We start from the raw sequence: 15,798 nt of genomic DNA on the forward strand, positions 1-15,798 counted from the left end.
TAGAAGTTCACCATAGATAATATGAGGGTTTCCCATTTGAAAAAGGGGAATGACCCGCATTCGCTTCATTGTGTTTCGAAGTGAAGATGGCTCAAAAATACAGTCACTGGGGATCCTCCAATCTATGGTAGAGTTGGATGATAATTTTTATGTTAAATGTCCAAATTAATCCTGAACATAAGTCATGTGATTTATTTTGGATGAAAAAAATTTAACAAAGTTAGCGTGAGATGATAAATCTTGAAATCGCAATGGCTTACGATGATGATGGTGCTAGGTACCGAGTACCAACTATTGAGGTTGTATTCAGCATAAGCAACCGAATATTTTCCCATTCTGCGATTGCTGGCTACTGAATATCTGCACACTTTTTCGATTTGTTGCTACTCATTACTATGACTCATGATGGATTTCCATTACTCCTCAAAAATCAATCGAATAGTTCGATTTTCAATTGTTAGCTACTCAAAAACGTGTATAGCTTTTGGTTAGTTGCTACCAACTACTAAGACTTGTGCGAAAAGAAATCAAATATTTTGAGGATTTCCAATTTCTCGCTACTGAATTGTTACAGAATTTTCGGCTAGTTATTATTGAATACTCAAACTCACAATAATCCTATTAAACATGAGTAAAAATTTAGTGAGTGTCTTCACTAAATTGGCAAGCGATGTCAAGAAGGAAGAATCAAACACATTATCTCGGGTGCATGATAATTGCTCTTAACCAAACGATTTACAAGCTTAGAAGAAACTATATATATGAGATAACCTTGTACAACAAAATGTAGAGAGTCAGAAGAGTGATCAATGCTCATCCACCACCCCCTAATTCCCTGAGCAACTTCCTAAACTCCTCATCAGTACTCTTAAGCATCAATGGCAAAGGCACTTCCACTCCCCTCTCCACAACCTCCATGTGCCTCGGCCTTATCCTCTTCTCCAAACTAAACGTAAAATACTGCGGAAACCCCTTTAATTCCTCCAACCCTTTTCCCATCTCCACCGAAAAGTACTCGAATTTTGGCTTGAAGTTGTTCTCAATGCTGAAGGTTAGCAGTCCAGGGCACCTCAGCACCATCCCCAGAGTCTCCTCCCTTGGGAATCCCAAACCCTCCAAGTACTCAAGCTTGGGAATCAATGTCCTCTCCACATTGGAAACCAGCAGCACAGGGTCATGGTAGGCTAGTGCATTTAGGTCTTTGAACCCAAGGCTCTGGAGGTAAAGAAGCGCTGGTTTGAGCTGGTCTTTCACACTTGAAGCAAGCAATCTAGGGCACTTGTTGATGACCCTTCTGAAGTAGCAATCCGGGACTTTTAGGTCTTGGGAGAGGAAGGCGAAAACCGGGTTGAGGTCGGACTTGATGCTGGAGGTGAGGATGCAGGGGCACATCCCAAAGATCTTGGCCAGGTCCTTTTGGTGGATGCCTTTGGAGCGGAGGAAGGAGATTATGGAGTGGATGGAGTCGAGAGTCGCGGAGTGGAGATTAGGGTTTTGGGAGAGGGCTTTGCCTGCATCGACTCCCATGATTTCAAGGCAGAGGATCTTCTCTTTGAATTGGAGGGAGAGTTTGGTGTGGGTGGGTGTGTAGAGAGGATGCTTGTGGAGCAGGCTTTTGGGTTTTGCGGCCAGTTGGGTGTCCAAATCAGAAGAAGATGATGGATTGTTAGAAGAGAAGCAGAGAGATGACTGCAGAGCTGCAGCTGCTGAAACTGGCATGGTTTTTTGGAGAGAGAGAGAGAGAGAGAGAGAGAGAGAGAGAGGTTTTTCTCTGTTGGAATATCATCTGGCAAGTTTTTAATGGTATTGGTGGAGAAGGAGTCACACCTGGCAGTTTGGTTGAATCTGATTGGTTGAGGTTGGATTTCAAAGATTTGTTTGGGGATTAAATCCAGACCAGACCATGGAAACAGAGTGAAAGTGAGAGCTCTGGAGATGGATTTCACACTACCACGGGTGGATGAAAATATAAAGGGAAACAATTTCCGCACACCATTTTTTCGGCCTGCACGCTCATGTTTCCAAGAAACGGTGTGCGGATATTATTTCCCACATCTAGCCTCCCCTGATTATTAGCGGTGTTTGAGTACTCAACATTTGCTAAGATAACAAAACGCTTCAAAACATCGAAATTGGGACAAACGTGGAATAAAATTTATTCATCGGTCGAGCAGAGGAAGGGTGTTCCCATCACTGCCCATAAGAAATCTCACTTGAAAATATCACAGTTCACCATAATCCGCGGTCGAAGACGTTATGACAACATTATTAGCAAATGCAGGAAATTACAAATGTTCAAACATGTCCGATCCGATTAGTCCATCACATCACTGATTTCCTAAATAGTAGTAAACAAAAACCTTCAAAGGAAGTACAGACAAGGAAGTTAACTCCTGCATGAGAATGCATCTAAAATTTGTACCAAAACAAAAACGCAATCTAAAATTCCGGCGATTATATAAATTACACCACCGTAAAGAGGGGGAATAGGGGGAGCAGCTCCAGTTGCAACTAGTGAAACTTTGCTCTCAATTTCCTTTCGACAGCTGAATGAGTTTTCTGATCCTGAGAAGAATGCATAGACAGATGTATTAAAATAAAAAGCGCCAAAGAAAACGATTGTTACAGTTTATCTGGGCAGTTGGCACCAACTGTAATGAAACTGTAATGGTTATCCTACTTAACAGTTAGAACCAACAGAAACCGAGTTCCTAACCACCATATTCGCCCCCTCATGCGTGCGTATGTGTGCTGGTGGGTAGTTATAATCATTTCAGAAACTGTAACTTCTTGATGCAGTATTACAGAAATATAAAACCAAGTGTTTGATAATGAAATATGACTATGAATCCTTTCAAAGGTAGCAAGGTGCTTCGTTCTAGTGAAACGTTTACCGCTAACTGGAAATACCTCCATTGCTCATCTCAATATTGCCCCTGGCTTCGACTTATAGAGTGGTCGCGAAGGAGTTTCTGGCTAGGGGTTTGGTGATCATCCTGCAAGTACAAATGCAATCAAAGCGTATAGCACAGCGAGAATATTTTGTTCAAATGATATGAGGTTATTTTCATGCATTCATCTGACTCATATGAAGCACTTGATTAGCATCAGAGGACGTACAACACCATGCATAAATGTAGGATCTAAAACACAAAAGAAATAGTGTAAAAGAAACTAACCTTGTATAAAGATGCTGCTGACTCGGACTGTAATGTCTGAATAGCATCCTGCCCCAGCGAACGCAGAGCATCAAGGGCATCTAAGGTTAGCTGCCAACCACAAAGTGCAACAGCATCAGCACTGGTACCAGAACCACAGACACTACTGCCAGCGGCAGCAACATTCCCATTGACCCAGGGGCAGAATTGGTTGTGATGGCCAATTGGATCAAATTCCATAGGTTCTTCATAATTGCTTTCACCTTTTGGAGGTCCTGGATAACCATATAGAGTTAACAAAAAAATAATAATAAGAGAACATAAATGAATACAAATGAGTAGACCCTTCATTCTCCTTTATAGGTATAACCAAACACAAGCGTAGGAGTTGGTGGATGCAAGATATGCAGCAAAAGTGGTTTTTTTTTTTTTTGGTAGGATGGAGTCATTCACAATATCACATTACAATCTTAAACTGCCGCCCGCAAATATGCCCTTAAAGTCTTAAATCATCATAATACTTAAAACTGAAAATAAGAACGAATAGAAGTCTCTTTATATTTGTAAAAGGTTTTGTGAGAGGAACAGGGAGGTAAGAAGTGGACAAATGTGCATAATTGCCCAAAATTGAAATTTTACCTAGCCCGTTGGCAACAGCATACTCTGATTCTTGGTACACACAATTGTTCGTAAATGAAGATTTGCCAGTATTTTCAACCTCCTTCTTGGTTGTTCTGTAATTGGAGAAGACATTAGCATTGCATGAAAGAGAAGGGCGGGCACTGTTCTCTAGCTTGAAGCTTTGACTAATCTTTTCACCACTTTCCACAGATTCAGCCTTAGTAGAACCATCAATCTTTGAGCCACTATCAGCCCTCCCCACAGATCGAGACAGCATCTCCTGGCTATCACCATGGGGATCTTCCCTATTTATTTCATCAGGGACAATTTCATCCATTAGTCCAGGATCTGGGGCAGATTCACCTGTCTGGCCCTGATTTTCAGCATCTTCTGTTCTAGGTTCCACATCTCCAACTACACTATCTGCTCTATGGACAGATACATCAGCACCATGAATCTCAGCTTCATGACTAGCACACATTCCAACACTTCCGCCACTAATCCCGAAACTAATACCATCCCTGGCCTGAGCTGTCACAGTTTCTGTGTTAAAAATTTCCTCCCCATCATTTGTACTACTAACACCCATTTCCCCAAGAACTGCATCAGCCACAGGTTGAAAACCAACGCTTTGCTGAGCTTGATTACTGTAATTCAATTCTGATGTATCATTCATGTCCAGATTTCCATATGTACTAGAAGTGGGGAAATGAACATCATCAACATCTCCTGGATAATTTTCAACACTTTCCATAGAGTCATCATCTGTGCCATGACAGATTGTATCCATTGCAATGACTGAAGATGCACGTGCTGAATCCATATTTGAATGGATTCCAAATTGGTCGCTACCTTGCGGAAATGAAGCAACTCTATTAGCATCAGCGTAAATATCAATACCCATTGAATGACTGGGACCAGCACCAGAGGAACAGTACGTATCGAACATATCTGAATCACGAGCACGTTTTGAAGGCCCAGCTGAGTATTGTCCACCATCTGTAACTTCATCACCATCACGATCAATGACAGTTCCTTCAACACTATCAGTGTGCTGCGTCCTTAAATGAGGCCTATCAACAGAACTGCCTCCTATTTCCAAACTCCGCTTACGAGAACTGGGACCCCTTGATTCATATGAAGCGGCTCGATCACCAACCTCGCTGCCTGCAGGTTGCCCAATCATCAGATCCCTCCCCATATCTCCATCCTGAATGTTTTCAGACATTTCTGGTCTGCCAAACCGATTAAAAGTAAAACCCCCTCCCATAGTAAGATTCAAATCAACATCCGTTTTTCCCTCAGTTGTTGTTGCTACTTCGTCACGGTCTTCAGTTTGGCCTTTCTCAGCATCATCAGCAGAAACCCAACCACTAATTCCACTGGCTGCACTTGCGCCACGTGTAAATCCCAATTTTTTGCTTGTGTCAGGAAGATCAATGTTATTGGGAGTAAATCGCGTAGGTCGAGGAATGGTTAAGAAATCCAATATTCTAACTGTAGCCCCACATAAGCTGCAATCTAGTAAAGGTGATCTGGGATCACGTCTAGATTCCTTAACCAACACTTTACTCTTTCCAGCATCTTTTCTAGCAGAAGCAGAGACTGCTTTCTTGCTTGGTCCAGGTTCTTGTGAAAGATGGACCTGGGCATATGTCGGCCCGAGAGAATATCCATTTCTAGCTGATTGGGCAGAATGTTCTTCACAGTCTTGCGCGTTTAAAAGCCATCTTGGTTCCCATCCGCAAAGACTTATAAGCTTCTGAGCCTGATAATAGAAAGGTATTGGGTTAGAAGAACATATACTTCAGTAATTTGACCAATACAACAAACCACCAACAGGGAGAAGTTTATAATTAACTCTTACACGAGAATATAAACAGATTGATCCATCTCGGGAGCTTTCCTGTTCTGGTATACTTTCTGGTTTAAAATCTACTTCCCCTGCCATAAGAAAGCGATCAACCTGCGGACCCCGAGAAACCAACATTTGCTCAATTGCAGATGCAGCTACCTTAGGTAGAGAGTGGAATTGCAAAAGTCCATCACATCTATCCTTATATCCCCCAATTAAAGCAGACTGAGGGGTAGGGGGGAATTGCACCAGGCTTTCGGGGCAGCTGTTTCCTCTCCAAGGACAAGCAACTTTGTGATCGGAATCCAGCTGCTTTACAAAGGCATCCCCCGCATTTTGAACTTCACATTGAAATGAAAAGGACAGAACAAAAAAAAATTAAAAAGTAGGAATAGACAAGCTTATGTAGATACTATAGAATTCTTAACACAATTTCTGATTATATAAAAAAGAGAAGAAATAGAGTATTCTAAAAATGAAGTTTAGCATCATTATACTTTATTTTATAAGAAACAAGGATTTATTAACAGGTGAAAAGTGAAGTGCAGAGCAAGATGTGCAAGAAGTCCAGCAGGAAAATCCAACTAAAACAAACAAACACTTAGCCCAAAACAGAATACAATCCAGTTGGATCAATCCAAAAGGTGCATCCTTCAGATGTTTAGACTGGGTCACAAGGCAGCCTAACCAGAAGGAAGAAATTTAACTCCGCCCACAGTTTGGACAACAACTACTCATTTAGATTTTAATTTTGCAACTGAAACAAATATAGATGTAGTAGACTAAAAGACAACTTTCAACCAAATAATATAATGCCTTAATAACAAAAGAAGTCACTCTAAGCGCAATTTTTCGTACTTTTTTTAAAAGATTTTTTTGGGTATAATGAACATGCCAAAAGCAACACCGCAGCATTTTACATGTGAAATCAGAAATATAAAATCTATCATGCACATGATATGTAGCTGAAAAGAATCAGAAGCTTCCAGGAAAGTCTTCTCAGAAATAATTAGGGAGTTGCGATGTAATCCGCATAATAAAACAAAGGCTGTGTAAGTTTATAAATTATAAACATGTATTTTGAAAGACATTGTTTTAAACGTAAATTACTAGAAATCCCCTAAGACAGCTATAGCCAACCTTCATCAGGAGTCCAAGATGGCAACAAAGCAAAACCAAGGGATGCGCCGCATGATTCACATGCAATTTTATCAACATCAACATTCACCCAACCTCTCCGAGCACATGCCAGTGAACTGATGACCTGAAAGAAATGACATAAGCAAAAGTTAGATAAGTTGAGACTGTCATGAGCCTATTGCAGGAAGGAAATGAAAGATTTGTGGCGGGAAGTTCAACTGTAAGCAGTTGAACGTTTAAAAGTTGTCCAAGAAGATCATATTTCACTTCTAGGGATAACATGTACGAGACTCGTAATGTATAAAAAAAATTTATCTGAAATTTACTAAACGATGAGCCTACAAATGGGTACTTCATTTATGTAACATAATAATATTTATTAAATGGACAGACAACTTAATTATACATAATTATACTATCTATATGCGTGTGTGTTCTAAATGACTTAAAATGGAAGTAAATGCTTCAGATTTGAAAGACTTGAGTTTATGGATATATAGCAGCTAAAGTACAAACCTTGGGCTTCGAAAACCAATTTGATGGTTTAAAAGTAGCCAAGCGGCGCAGTAAGTCCCCTCTTTCCCAAGGTCTACACGACAGTCTTGATGATCCGAAAACAGAGCTACCCCCACCACCTCCTCCAGCACTGGTGCTCAAAGAGGTCATCGGGGGTTGCGAACCAACACAAGATATAGATGCTCCTTTAGAGCCTTGTCCATGAATCGACCCATCCACACTGCCCACATTTGCCGGAACAGTTGGCGATGATGCCCCCGCCGAACTATCAAACGCAAAGCAGACATATTTAGCCAAAATTGAACATTAATACACACAACAAAATCTAATTAACCGAAGTTTAATTCTTTATAGCAGGTTTAATTGAATTAAGCTGAAAATTATGCACCATTAGGAAATGAAGCTGAAGCTCCAGCACTCCACCATCCGAGCAACCAAGTTACCAAACAGAGGAACAAATCGACCAATTCGACACATAAATTAACCAAATCCTAACACTAACTGCACAAATTGGTACAAATTGGAACACTACAGTCGCAGCTCGAACCAAACAGCAATCAAATGCAAAACCCTAATTGGATCAGCAGCAGAAATTGGAGGAAGGCGAAGACCGAGAAGCTTGACAAAGACGGAGGTTTAGAGAGAGAAAGAGGGGAGAGAGAGAGAGGAAAGGGTACCTGGCAGCAGGAGCAGGATCAACGTTCCCTCCGGAGCTGATGACCTCCTCCCTCATTGCTTCTGTTGATTTTCCCCCACAATATTCTTTTTCGAAAGCAGAGAATACGAAAGAGTGCGTGCGTTTTTATAGCGAGTACCGAACGCGTGTGGTGTGGCGCGTAAATGGTACTCTCACTCCTTTTAGGCTTTCGGTGGAACTGTGGGTCGGTTCCATGGGCGGGCGGGGATGCTAGTGGTTCGGGTTTTGAATTTCATTGGAGTCAGGGCTTTGGAGTTGGACCCACCCACCTACTCCCTCTATGCTTTTAGAGAGGATCCGGATCCTCTCTGTAAGAATCTTAAGAATCCTCCAATCACATCTGTTCATCGTACATTATGTGGTCAGTTTTTGTCAGGTACTGTTTATATTCAATTTTAAATTAAAAAATTTACAATAATTTATGACCGCACGATATACAATGAACGGATGTGATTGGAGATTCCGGCGAGGATTCTCCTAACTCTATGCTGGATGGACAACGTGACTAAACCGAGATTTTTCAATGTGAACGGAGCACATTGTGGTACATCACGTGTTATTATAAAATTAGTTAGATAATTATGTAAAAAATTAACAATTTAAAAAATAAATTTTTTCTCTATTTATATATTAACACGCTTTTCGCACAATAAAAACTTTCTAACTAGATCAGCCTAGTTTTTTTTATTGCCTGGTTATCTTATTAGTCTTTTAAATATGATTTACTTTTAGCGAGTGATTTTCAATTAAGGGTGGTTTGACACTGTGACTAGACCCTTTTATGATCGTTAATTAAGGGTGGTTTGACACTGTGACTAGACCTTTTTACAGTCATTTGATAACGATTATGTTTTTAACTTTTAGTTTGAAAATCGTTAGCAACATTTGCGCTAACCTTTACATTTAAACTTTATCACTTAAATAAATGATACGTGACATTTTTTACACAAAAAAAATAAGTTTATGCATATTTTCTATTTGATTTCTAAAAAAAAAACATTAAAGTTCTAGCGGAAAAAAAAAATATCACAACTCACTTCAAGACCTTAGGTACATATACATGCTAAGGGAACTCTATATAGACTCTCTCTTACCTCACAGTTTAACATCAATTCCCGCAATAACATTATAAAATATTGTGCACTAAACATGAATGACAAAGAATGGACGAAAAGACCAACTTTGAAAAAGTTTCCTTAGCTTTTTCTCTCGTAAAAAGGCAAAACACCCCAAATCAAATGCCTATTACCTTTTGCCTATACGATAGAGTAATATACCCCCAACGGAGGATTTAAACACTTTCCAAAATACCCCCAACGGAGGATTTAAACACTTTCCAAAAGTAATACAAATTTACATCTCTTATATATATATAGTCACTATAAAATGTAGTTGTATTTGGAAAGAGAAGTCTAATTCGTCGTTAAATCTTCTTCTCTCTCTCGAAGGATACAAACCCTAACAAGTACATAACGCATTCTGAATGACAGGGTCACTACAAGGATATAACCCCAAGTGCTGCTTATTAGTTACAACAACAAACACCTGACAACGTTCACCCAAAAATTTGAAGAGAGAAACAGAATATAGCTATAAAACCCCATCAACATGTTCGGCCGAGGCCCGAGGAAGTCAATCATCTAGATGGCACAACACCTGCACCAGCACCAGCACCAGCACCAGCACGAGCACCTGCACCTGCACCAGCACCAGCACCAGCACCAGCACCAGCACCTGCACCAGCACCAGCACCTGCACCTGCACCAGCACCTGCACCTGCACCAGCACCAGCACCAGCACCTGCATTTGCACCAGCACCTGCACTTGCACCTGCACCTGCGGGATAAAAGAAGTGTCCGAGGGTTTCACTTTAAAAGGGATTGTTGGGGAAGACAGGACGATATGCTCTGTGATTAATCTTAGAATTTAGACAGATTAGAAGGTGATGCTTACCACCATCTGCTTCCTTCCTTGATTCATCTGCTGATTTCCAGACTATATCCTTCAGCCCCGTCGACAGGTTTTTGTAGAACTGTAAATACAAGACAATCGAGTAAATATATGCAAAGGACAAAATTTCGCAACACAGCACACATAATGGTGCAAGATATGTGCAATTTCAAAAGTTGTGTGATTGCCCAAGCTGCAGCTAGATGTGCAATAACCCTAATGCTGCAAGGGATTAATAACACGTCCAATCCATTAGGGCACTCTTCTGTGGTGTAGTTGTCCTTAATTTCTCTTAATTAGATGAATATAAAATACTTATTAGATCAATTAGTGCATCAACGTTAACATACATTGTGAAATTCCAGAGTGTCTCCCCCGGACTTGCGAACCTCAACCATGTAGAGTGAGGGGGCCACCTCAAAAATCTGGAAAGAAAGTCATTTTGTAATATCCATTATCAAAGGGAATGTCAAATGAACAGAAGAAGAAAATTTGAAAGGAAAAAAAGAGTGAAAACCTAACGAAAAATGAAAATGAAAGAGGCAAACCTCTGTTGCAACGGATAAATGGCCTTTACGTCCCGTTTTTTCACCTTGCAGCTTCAACTGAGATATAAATAATGGCATGGAAATGTGTCACATAACGACGCATTTTCCCCAGCTTTAAAGTCCACTTTCCCCAGTAAAATAGAGAAAGAAAATCGAAATGCAAGAGCATAGCCATTTACCTTGAAGTTATTTTTCTTTACCCCAAATCCCAAAGGTGCTGCAGCTTCCTCAATTTTAGAAATTATCTCATTTGCAGGACGTTTGGATGTGAACCTTGTTTCTCGTTTAACAAGATCCTGGTTTGTTAAAGAAATGTCAGCTGTTTCCTTAAACTTTATGTTTATGAATAAACTAAATAATCAGAACTGGAGAGGAAAGGTTAAGACTTGCCAATTAAGCAAAGAAAAACAACAGCATGATATAGAACAATTACAATTTTACGTTTGTTTTTCAAATTTAACCATACCATTTGTTTCTCAAAGAGACTATTGAGATTCAGGCCCTGGGATGTAGAGATAAGCTCAAAGGCATTCATTGTGACAGGTGCCACATTCCGCTCTTCTCGCCTCTCCACTACAAGGTTCTGAGAATCCTGTGCTTGGGAAGAATTGGAATACAAAGTCAAGCCCTGGCATCATGAACCAAGATAAATCATAATACGTAATGTCTCGCCCTTACCCCTGATTCATTGAATATAGAATCCACATCATCAAGACTGACATCAACTTGTTCAAAACTAGGTGGCTTATATCCTTTCTTAAACCACTCATTCTCAATGACCTCAGCAATTGTAATTCTCTGTTGCATGAAATTAGCTAGTGCAGTAAATGCAAGATATAAATAATAGCGAAAGGAAATTGAATTGCCTGGAAAACAGACAAATCTAATTTATAGAGTAAAAAAGGACATGAGACCGGGACATACTGTCATGGGGTTAGGATCCAAGATTCTCTTGATTAGCTTCTTTGCACTCGAGGAGAACCATGGAGGACATTTGAACTCAGCCTTAAATATCTGGTGGTCGCATAAAAAGGATGGATGTAATCATGTAAAACATGAATAACAGAGACAAAGATCGATCAAATCTGGTGATGAGAAAAGAGAGAGATTCACCTTTTTGTATAATGACATGAGGTTGGAATCTTCAAAAGGCAAATACCCAGCCATTAAGACGAAAAGAATCACACCACAAGACCATAAATCTGCTTTCGCTCCATCATACCCTTTGTTGTTGATTACCTAGGAAAAAAAAGTATCATTAAGTGGAGAAGGGTAATAAGATAAGAAAAATAGTTAGTTTGACAAAAAAGCTTATATACCTCAGGGGCAACGTAATTTGGTGTTCCACATGTTGTGTGAAGCAATCCATCTTCCTGAATGAAAGAAATAAGATAATGACTCATACATTCAGTATTGCTAAAAGAAGCTGTCCAGTCCTGACTATCAAATTTTGAATGGTTACATAAACGCATAATACTCACTCGCACTTGCTGAGGTAGGGCACTCAATCCAAAATCTGAAACTTTAAGAGTCCCGCTAACATCTAGCAGCAAATTCTCTGGCTGCAAAAAATTGACAACCACAAGAACAGTTTAGTCTTACATTATAATATAGATACATCAGAGGGGGCAACAAAAGATCTGAACTCCCTACAAACTACAGATCCGAACTTATTACGCTAAAATAACAAATATCTACATATTTACATATATAGATACAACAAATGGGGCAACCATAATTCAAACCTTTAGGTCCCTATGAAAAACACCTCTGCTATGACAGTAATCAACAGCATTTATAAGCTGCTGAAAATACTTTCTTGCTTCATCTTCTTTCAATCTTCCTTTACTTGCCTAACAATAGAAAATGGCGACAGGATTCTGATTGTATATATCATCAGAAGTAAAAAGAATGTCCAGTAAATCAATTGAATAAGCACTATCTTACAATTTTGTCAAATAGTTCTCCACCAGTCACAAATTCCAAAACAATGTATATTTTCGTCTTGCTAGCCATCACCTACACCAAAAATGCATCCAGAAGTAATTTGTAAGTACCAAACAAATCACGGTTTTAAAACTCTGCCTGCACCACGCACCAACAATATTGACAGTGGACATTGTACTATTGTCATGCCACCAACCAAAAAGCAAAACAAGAAATGGAAACAAATCCAACTGCCATGACCACCACCTCATTGTAAAATTTTGTTCTCATATCGATTAAACACATGTAATTCATCTTCGGTAGTGAGTGAATAAAAGAAAACGTACAGAAAGCAATAACGACCATATTTGACTAACCTCATACATGCGGATGACATTCGGATGTCTAATTAATTTCATTGTTGATATTTCTCGTTTGATCTGCAAAAGGAGAGGAAATGACAGCAAGTCATATTAATTTTACAAACCAGGGTGATGCTTGTGCCCTAAAACAAAAATGATTGTGAAAAATGATCATTTTCTTATTTTAATTAAACATGTAAGTATGGATGTTAAAGAAATTGGCAAGGCAAGGTGAGGGTGACGAGCATATCCGTCAAGTCAGACCATGTGATCACCTTGATTCGTTTCAGTTGAAATTAATCTCTAGACCTTTAATCATTCTAGCAGGTGCATAACATCCACAAACAGCCTATGCCAATAGCAAATTATGTCGATTCAATTCTAATGTCCGTCAAGGTTAGTTCAATTCTGATAATATCCTATGCAAATTGTCGAACTTAAACTTGTTTACAAAAAACCATAATTTCCCTAATCTTGCTTTGCTTGCGTAATATCGAAAAACAAAACAAGAACCCTCATAAATTTCTTCAGAGTCAAGAAAGTCAATAAATTTCTCCAAATTCAAAAAGTCAATAAAACAGTAGAATGCTTAGGTCATCAAACGATAAACCCTACCCAATCTTTTCAAAGTTGACTTGTTATCTTTTTAACTTTACGTAAACAATAAACAATAAAACATTTTCATTTTCCGTGATTCTTCCCCAACTTTCTCACCAACCAAACAGCGGGCCATCCAATATTTCCAGAGAATAACTCAATTAACATGCAAACGAAACGCGAAATAAAATAAGTAATGATTAAACTAATAAAATTTGACAAAAAATTCAAACCTGGCCGATCATCTTGTGCTTGAGGACCTTCTCCTTGTCGAGAACTTTGATCGCGAAGTTCTCCCCTGTCTCGACGTTGCGAGCGAACTTGACCTTGGCGAAATTGCCCTCCCCGAGAGTCCGACCCAGCTCGTACCGCCCGACCCGCGTCCTGCTTCCGGTGTTCGACCTCGACGCCATCTCCAACCTCTCTCTCTCTCTCTCCCCCCTCCCTTCCCTCTCTAGAATCTTCCAAATTTTCTCTCTCAAAATTCCAATTCCAATTCCAATACCTCTTTCATTCTCTCTCTAAAACTACCGCTTCTTCTTGCAGGGCTGCCAAACCTGAGACTTCCTCACGCTCATTCTTCCTGAATTTGAATCCGAACAAAGCACGAAACCCTTAATCCGCAGAGACAGCCGAATCCCGGAGACGCGATTTGGAGGTTCAAATCGGGAAAGAAGAAGGAGATTTGGAGGTAAAAGCGAAAGAAAAGGTTGAAAAAACGTTGACCGTCCGATCCGACAAGAAACCCATCAATTCGGATTTCCTAATCATACGGAAGATCGAACGGATTGCGATGACGATGATGCTGCATGCAGAAAAACCGAAGGCTTTTGTTTTGGAGCGAAACAAATGGGATATCTCCAGGAGATTGAATCAGTGCCGTAGACGGCGGATCAGACGATTGATCTTTTTTTGAGGGGGAGGGGGGGGTGGATTTTTGCTTTTGTGCTTTTTTGGGTGGGAAATTGGAAATAATTAACTGAAAAAACCAATATGATTGGGGGGACACGTCACACGATGGACGGTGACATTTTCTACTTCGGTTCTATTATTCTATACGAGGAGGGTCATATCCGAGGATAAATATATTTAAAAATACTTTTTCCACCTCGGAAGTTGGGATCCGGTGTTTTGCATGAAAAGGTCTTGGGTGCGGCCACAGCTGCGATTACTTAACTTTAAAATTAGCGTTTGCTTACCTACTGTGTGCGTATGAACATATTTAAAAAAAAAATAGAAAGGCGAAAGGGAGAGAGAACCTGGGGAGGATGAGAGGTTTTTGTTTTTGAATTTTTTTAATTTTAAATATTAGAGATATTTTAACATTATCTGTAGGTGAGACTTTAATAAAAAACAGTAAAATTTGAACCTATGAAATTACATTATTGACCATCATTTTTTTGTGTGATAGAAGACTAAATAGTTTTTTCACTCTCTTTTAATTGACAAAGAGAATTTCATTAATGTAGTTTTAGGGGGTGTATTCAATTGGGATTTCGAGGGATTTGAATTCTTTTAATGAATCTAATGGTATTCAATCAGGATTTTAAGTGATTCTCTGAAATTCAAGGTGTATTCAATTAGAATTTTAAGATGGTTTATTAAAATCCTTAGAAATTCAAGTGTATTCAATTAGGATTTTAAAGAAGTTTATAACATTCCAAGTGTATTCAATTAAAAATTAATTTTAAAGAATTTGATAAAGTTGAGGAATTTGAGGGAATTTGAGAGATTTTGTAGTGTATTTTAAGCATATACAAATCTCAGCTCTTCTCATGACATTTTGAGAGAATTGAATCAAAATTTTATATGGAATACCTACAAATTAATTAAACTCCATAAAAGATTTATAAATCTATTAAAGTCTCTTAAATTCTCAATTGAATACACCGTCCTTAGATAAAGCGTCTTTTGGTTGTAACTATTTCTACGTTTGTGGTATTTTTTTTAATAAATTATTATTGTCGGTTTAAATTTTTTAACTTGTATTTCAAACTTTTTATATTTAAAAAATCTACACGCAAAATAAAATTTAAAGTATCAATACAATTTTTTTTATATTGTATTTGACATTTATGATTTTAAAGTAGTTTCAATGCGCGTGTTCTTTAGTAGCTTAATTTTATTATTATTTTTGTTCTTCTTAATTTTATTATTATTTTTGTTCTTCGAGAGGAGTAGCTTAATATTCAAGTAAATGACGTGTGGATTAAGTTTAAAATTATAGTAAACAAGTGAATAAATAATGTAACCACAAATATAATTTAATTAACAAATAAACAAAACTGAAAACTATGGACTATATTTTGCTTGATTTGTTTCTCATACTAAATTATAAGAGTAATACGTAAAATAGCAAAAATATCTAAACAAATTATATTTTTGACGTCCATTTATTCCACAATTTTTAGTTTGTAAGCCTGTATAT

The 15,798-nt window shown here is 38.7% G+C and overlaps 2 protein-coding genes across 3 annotated transcripts; both read right to left on the bottom strand.

Annotated features, from left to right (window-relative positions):
• Positions 1–565: 565 nt before the first annotated feature.
• LOC139195792 (transcription termination factor MTEF1, chloroplastic) lies at positions 566–1,931 on the bottom strand. The gene has a single exon (XM_070821427.1). The coding sequence runs from the start codon at positions 1,717–1,719 to the stop codon at positions 814–816; it is 906 nt and encodes a 301-aa protein (XP_070677528.1). The 5' UTR covers positions 1,720–1,931; the 3' UTR covers positions 566–813.
• A 297-nt stretch (positions 1,932–2,228) lies between these two features.
• On the bottom strand, positions 2,229–14,337 carry LOC103435169 (CBL-interacting protein kinase 23-like). 2 transcript variants are annotated; one of them, XM_070820962.1, is made up of 23 exons: positions 13,604–14,337; positions 12,789–12,851; positions 12,433–12,504; positions 12,231–12,338; positions 11,967–12,047; positions 11,805–11,858; positions 11,599–11,724; positions 11,410–11,499; positions 11,164–11,283; positions 10,952–11,077; positions 10,665–10,781; positions 10,486–10,542; positions 10,288–10,362; positions 9,941–10,019; positions 9,627–9,823; positions 7,968–8,092; positions 7,291–7,555; positions 6,775–6,898; positions 5,647–5,975; positions 3,798–5,547; positions 3,180–3,433; positions 2,895–2,996; positions 2,229–2,565 (listed from the first exon to the last, which is right to left on the bottom strand). In XM_070820962.1, exons 1-22 carry the CDS (start codon positions 13,781–13,783, stop codon positions 2,925–2,927), a joined length of 4,464 nt encoding a protein of 1,487 aa, XP_070677063.1. In that variant the 5' UTR covers positions 13,784–14,337; the 3' UTR covers positions 2,229–2,565; positions 2,895–2,924.
• Between the last annotated feature and the right edge of the window lie 1,461 nt (positions 14,338–15,798).

Source organism: Malus domestica, chromosome 05, assembly GCF_042453785.1.
Source record: "Malus domestica chromosome 05, GDT2T_hap1".
In the NCBI taxonomy this organism is placed as follows: domain Eukaryota; kingdom Viridiplantae; phylum Streptophyta; class Magnoliopsida; order Rosales; family Rosaceae; genus Malus; species Malus domestica.